Source organism: Humulus lupulus, chromosome 7 (assembly GCF_963169125.1).
Source record: "Humulus lupulus chromosome 7, drHumLupu1.1, whole genome shotgun sequence".
Lineage (NCBI taxonomy): Eukaryota > Viridiplantae > Streptophyta > Magnoliopsida > Rosales > Cannabaceae > Humulus > Humulus lupulus.
In genome coordinates, this window is record NC_084799.1 from 10,167,467 (window position 1) to 10,174,190 (window position 6,724).

At 35.0% G+C, this 6,724-nt stretch overlaps 1 protein-coding gene across 1 annotated transcript; it reads right to left on the reverse strand.

Moving 5' to 3' along the window:
* Positions 1-381: 381 nt before the first annotated feature.
* On the reverse strand, positions 382-4,782 carry LOC133790637 (probable leucine-rich repeat receptor-like protein kinase At5g63930). The gene is made up of 2 exons (XM_062228335.1): positions 1,267-4,782; positions 382-994 (listed from the first exon to the last, which is right to left on the reverse strand). Exons 1-2 carry the CDS (start codon positions 4,211-4,213, stop codon positions 645-647), a joined length of 3,297 nt encoding a protein of 1,098 aa, XP_062084319.1. The 5' UTR covers positions 4,214-4,782; the 3' UTR covers positions 382-644.
* Positions 4,783-6,724: the final 1,942 nt, after the last annotated feature.

Sequence of the window (6,724 nt, forward strand, 5' to 3'; positions counted from 1 at the left end):
GTTTATCAAAATAGCCAACAATTATTTCCAGTTTTTGTTTTTGGAACAAAAGTAAAAGTTTACCAAATAGTAGTTAGGAAAATGTCTTAAAACAAAATGCTAGTTTGAATATCTTACTATATAAGAAATTATACACTGTTTCACCAAATGCAATTATAAAATAACTGTCCTTAAGTAGTCACAAATTTTATTGGTAGGTAATTATTGTGAACCCAATTATTGAGTCCTAAATTTAATTTCTCCTCTTTAATTTTTTTTTTTCTTAAAAAGCCATTATAGGAAAAAGCAAAATTCTTCTAAAAAAAAAGAAAATTAAAATGGAAATTAATAAATCAGCATAGGTATGTAAATTTGATAAATAAATAAAAAAAAAATAGAAGTAGAAAACTTAACTGCAATTTAATGCAGAGGATATACATGGTAGTTTTCATTATTGTTTTTTAATAATACAAGGATATGATATGAGAACCTATTGACTCATATGCCATAAGAAGTGAACCATATACTTTTATGTCTAAAAATATATATCATACAAAAAGGACAGAACCTTTAATTAAAACTCATACTGGTGGACAAAAATCAGTACAAACTATTATATGCAATAATATAAGGTGGTAGGTCCTTATTGTTTTTTTTTGTTTTTTTCAATTAGTGTCAAGAGTTGGGGACACATAAGGTTTTCCTTCTCTTTTAAGATAAATGACAACTTCCCTCATTGTTGGGCGATCAAAGGGAGACAAACTTGTGCAATGTAGAGCAAGTCTCAGGACACTGAACATGTGGGAGAGAGTAGTTTCTTCCTCTAGATTTACTCGAGCATCGAGTAATCCTGGCGTAACCGAGTGTTTATGAATGTAGTTCCTCACCCATGTCACAAGATCACAGCCTTGTTCTGGGGCCTGCACTGGTGTTTTGCCTGTGAGCAGCTCCAAAAGGACAACTCCATAGCTGTAGATGTCACATTTTTCTGTAACTTTCATGGTGTATGCATATTCTGAGGATTGAAGGTGTGAGAAAACAAGTCATTTCAATGAAATTGTATAAGCGTGTAGAGAAAATTAGACCAAACACTTTGATGAAAAACATGATACTGTATCTTTAATTAAAGGGTCCTAATATTTTGAAAAATGCCCTCAAATTTTGAAAATTATCATGATACTTGGACAAATGCAGGTATAGCCATTACAATGAGCATAATAATAAGCCAATGCAAGTGTATAAGCATGTAGAGAAAATTAGACCAAAAACAGTTTGATGAAAGCTCACCAGGGGCAATATAGCCATATGAACCGGCAACAGCAGACATAGATTTGGATTGTGGCATGTCAATCACTTTTGCCAAGCCAAAATCACCAACATGAGCTTCAAAGTTGTCATCAAGAAGAATGTTGTTGGACTTAATATCACGGTGAAAGATTAGAGGCTTGCAGTCATGATGCAAGTAAGCGAGGCCCTCAGCAGCGCCAAGGGCGATCATGAACCTTGTTGACCAATCAAGATTGCAGGAAGCTCCATGAAGCAATTCTCCCAAGCTGCCTCTTGACATGTACTCATAAAGCAGAAGATTGGAGCCTTGGTGGTAACAGAAACCATATAGCTTTACTATATTCTTGTGCCTGATTGTTCCCAAGGTTTGGATTTCAGCAAGGAAGCTACTGTCCACACTGTTTCCTTCCCTGTTTGATGCTAACTTCTTGACAGCAATTTTTCGATCAAATGGCAAAACTGCTTTGTATACAGTTCCCCATGCTCCTCTTCCAATTACAAATCTGTCATCAAAGTTATCAGTGGCTTTTACCAAGTCTTGGAAAGTGAATCCTTCCCGTGGCGAAAAGTAGATATCTGAAACTGTTGTAGAAGACAATGGCTTGTTATTTTCTTGCAAGAGAGCAATGGTGTCAACTGGACGGCTCATGACATAGATAATGACCACAATTAGAATGAGAGAAACACCACCAATGGAGGCTGCAACTATAGCAATAACTTTACCAACATGATTGCCTGACCTTGTCATATCTGAAGGAAATGGGAGAGAAGATGGTGTTGTTTTGCAGTCACCAAGAGGGCCACCACAAAGTCCTTGGTTTCCAATGTAGCTGCTAACCGACATGTTGTGAAAGAGTTGTAAATCAGGAACAGGACCATATAACTGGTTGTATGAAAAGTTGCAGCCAAGTAAACTTGAGAGATTCTGAAAAGAGCTTGGAATTTCACCACTCAAATTGTTGTTGTTGAGCAGAAGGTATTCTAGTAAGACAAGATTTCCAAGTGCTGAAGGAATCTCCCCAGAGAGATTGTTGTAACTGAGATTCAGTGCTATCTGCAAGCTTGAAAGGGAGCCCAACTCAGCTGGTATACCGCCATAAAATGAGTTGCCACCCATTTGCAGCTCAGTCAAACGCAAGAGACTTCCTATTGTGACAGGTATCTTCCCTGAAAGGCTATTATCAGAAAGTTTGAGAAGCTCAAGATGAGAAAGTGTTCCCACTTTGCTTGGCAAATCGTCAACAAAGGTGTTATGACTAAGATCAAGCCGCTGCAGCATACTGCAATTGAAAATCTCAGATGGAATCCTTCCAGAAAGAGAGTTTGAGGACACATTAAAGATCACCAACTGATAAAGGTTTCCAATTTCTTTTGGCAACTCAGAATTGAAGTAGTTGTTCGAAAGAAGAAGCCTTTGCAAAGCTCTGCAGTGGCCAATCTCTGGAGGAATGGCACCACTGAACTTGTTATGATCCAACTCAATGGCTGACACATTTACCAATTTGCATAGATCAGATGGAAAACTCCCTGTAAGATTGTTCCCAACTAGGCGAATCTGCACCAAGGTCTTGCAGCTTGTGATCCCAGATGGGATTTTTCCAGTGAGCCTGTTTGAGCCCAGGTTTAACAAAATCAAGTTAGAATATTTGCAAAGATGGCGAGGAATCCTTCCTGTTAAGCTGTTTTCAGACAAGTCAGCAACCCAAAGTGGGCTATATAATCCAAGTGACTGAGGAATGATGCCGGTGAGTGAATTTCCAAAGAGTTGAAGCTGAGTCAAGTTTTTCAAGTATTGAAGTCCAGCTGGAATTGGACCAGAGAGGAAATTGATTGAGAGATCAAGCTTTGTCAAGTTTTTCAATCTTGTGAGCTCTTTTGGAATAAGGCCTTCAAACTGGTTTTCAAAGAGATAGAGTAACATCAGCCCTGAGATGTTACTCAACTCCACTGGTATCTCACCAGTCAAAAAGTTCTCTGAGAAGTCAAGATGAAGTGCTAGTGAAAGGTTGCCAATCTCTCTAGGTAGTGTCCCGTTTAATTCATTTCTGTACAGATATAATTTCTTGATAAACACCAGGTTTCCAATCTCCTTGGGTATCTCCCCTACAAGCTTGTTCTGATAGAGAGCAAGAGTCTCCAACATGGTACAGTTCCCAAGCTCTTTTGGAACAACACCAGAAAGCATATTTTCCCAAAGAATCAAATCAGTCAATTTCTTGAGCTTTCCAATCTCTTTTGGAATCTCTCCAGTCAACTGATTTTGAGCAAGACCCAGAAACTGCAAGTTAAAACATTCACCTATCCCAGAGGGTAAGCTTCCTGAGATCTTATTTTGACCTGCCCTGAAAGATGTTAGGCTTTTAAGATTCCCAAAAGAACTTGGCAAAGGCCCCGTAAGCTTATTAGTGTATGCAATCAACTGGGTTAGAGAAGCAAGGTTCCCAATCTCTTCAGGAAAAGGCCCAGATAATCTGTTGTTGCACAGATTCAAGGTTGACAAATTAGAAAGCTTGCCTATTTCTAAGGGTATTTGGCCTTCAAAATTGTTGTTATTCAGATTAAGAGTTTCCAGAGATGAACAGTTCCCAATCTCCTTTGGTATATTCTGACTCAAGTTATTAGAAGAAACATCAAGTACAGTCAGGTGAACCAATCCACCAATTCTAGGAGAAAGAGTACCAGTGAGATTCATTAGACTCAAGTTTAGTTGCAGCACAACTGGATCTTGGATATAATTATCTTTGCTGCAAATCACTCCTTTCCATCCACAAGGTGTGGAATCATTAGAGTTCCAATTACCCAGATGTGTGTGTGTGTCAAAAAAGCTTCTTTTTATATCTAAAAGGTATTGACCCTCAGCATTAAGCCCGTCTGACCCATCAACCGGAAGGGTAGCCATAAAAAGTACAGTGATCAACAAATTGCATGCTATTTTCTCCATACTCATTGAAAGAGAATTTCACAACATGAATTATTAATGGCTACTAAACACAAAAGGTTTTATATCAATTAGGCCAAGTCAGCTCCATACGTTCTTCACAAACCAGTTTCATCATATAAAGAAGATTCAAATAGGTAGACTGGTTTTACATACCTGTCTGAACAGACAATTCGACCACCAAACAGAGAGAGAACCCACCAAAGAAATTCAGTTTAGTTTCTGGGAATCACCACCAAGAGAAGAGAACTCCAACTGGGCTCAGGTGTATGTATATTTACTTGGCAGAACTTGGTCACTCATCGAGTTCGAAAAACAAGAAGAGTCGTAGTGGCCTGAATAGTAGCACTAGGAATCTTGGTTTGGCTCTATACAGCTGCAAATGAAAGTGCAATAAATTTCCCACTTTTCTAATGATCATGATAAAGAAAATGAAAAAGGGTCACTGATTCTTTTGTCTCCTACGAAATGATTTTGAAGAAAATCCCACTTTGTGTAATTGATAAGAATATTAAGAGAATGAGACCTTAGAGAATGGATGTCATGGCCGACAAAGCATGAACATGCTTTCTCCTCTCTTTCTCTCTCTCTCTCTCACACACACCTTTCTCTTCCATATTATATTATATAGTTTAGTGCTTCATTCACAATGGTGGTAGAAACTGTATTTTCCATTATTATTTTCTTTTCTTTTTTCTCTGTCTTATTATCTAAGTTTACACACTATAATTATATATTAAGGGCTTGTAAGGATTCCAGACTAGCATAAACTTTTTATTGCATTCTTCTCAATCATTCAAAGTGTTGATTTCATTCTTTTTTTTTTTTGTCCACTTGTTAACCCTTTTAACCTTATAATATATGTTTAAGTAGCTAGGCATAACGAGAGACAAGTGTATTTTAAATGGACCAAGTCAAAATTGACCTGCTTTTCCACTCAAATTTTTATTTTTCATTTGTATTTTTCTTAGAAATCTAGTATAATAGCTAAAGAGATCTATTTTGATTTGAGTCAAGCTGATCTTGTTTGTGCCCATGTTGTCACTTTGAAACTTGAGTCTGTATTTCTGTCTCTTAGGTTAATCTCAGCTTGTTCCTGTTGTAACCTATTATTGAACATGATTACTCATCACGATAGATGTATGTATGTATGTATATAATGTATATGTCAGATTCATTCATATGCTTTTTATGTATTTCTATCACATAATATATAGCTTAATAAAATCATTTTTATGTCATGTGTCAGTACTAATTATACATGAAAACAAAATTGCTTGATAATTATTATAATTAATCCTTTCTTCTGTCTTTTTCTTTTTTTGGGGTATGCGATTAAAGTCCAAGTTCAAATAATATATAAATAATTTAAATTAATCTATTTAACATGTTAACATTTTGAAATAGAGCAGTAATCTCTAATTATGACAACAATTTAAATTTTGAAGTATAAGTTCCTAGTTGTTGAAATATTTCATCATATAACAAATTGTGATCCAGTTAAATTTTACAATTTTGTATGCATATATATATATATATGAGAATTTTCTCATATATTGTTTCACTTTAAGTCTTATTAGTGGAGCTTTCAGTGTTCTCGACCTCTGAACAATTTTCGGCGCAATTTTTTTTTATGATCGTGTATATTGTAGCTATTTAGAGCATCTTGTAAATTTATAGAAAATTTCGAATAGTTTACAGCACTGGAAACTAAGTTCAAACATATTTGTTGCACGCGTGACTAATTTTTTTTATGCGAGTGAAAAGCAACATGTTTGAATCTAGTTTTCGGTACTGTAAACTATTCAGATTTTTTTAAAATTTGCAGGATACTCTAAATAATTATAATATACACTGTCATTAAAAAAATTACGCCAAAAACTGTCCACAGATCAAAAATATTAAAGAGTCGTATCGATAGGCCTAAATTGAAAATCATATACTAGAATTGTACTCTATATATATAATTATAAGCATAGATTTAGATTCAAATATTTATGCATGCGCATATGCAAAAAAAATAGTGCTTTAAACAAGAAAGACAAGAAAGTGGAACCAGGTCTATGATCTGTTACCTATGATTCTAAGGAAACCTTTTTCAATCATATCACAATATGCTTTTTAACTGTTTTGAAGTGTGAGCTTTTATCATAGTATATTCCCTTTTTTCAAAAAAAATTGTTAATTTACAATTAATGTCTTTTTTCTACAATTAGTTTAGTATAGGACTTGACTTAAAAAGGTAGTAGTTCTAGTCACAGTGGAATACAAAACAATCTATTCCTTAAATCTAATCTGTCATTTGTATGAAATTAATTATCTCCTCCAATAGTCTCTAATTACAAACAATAAATTATCCCACTATAACTCCATTTCCAAATTTCAAGGACCCTTTTTCCTATTTCTTTTTTAATTAAACTAATTAAAATATTCCTATCCTATAAAGTCTAATCTTTTGAAACTAACTTTTCACAAATTTTCAAATTTGGGAAAAACAACCCAATCTATTCATGTAGAATA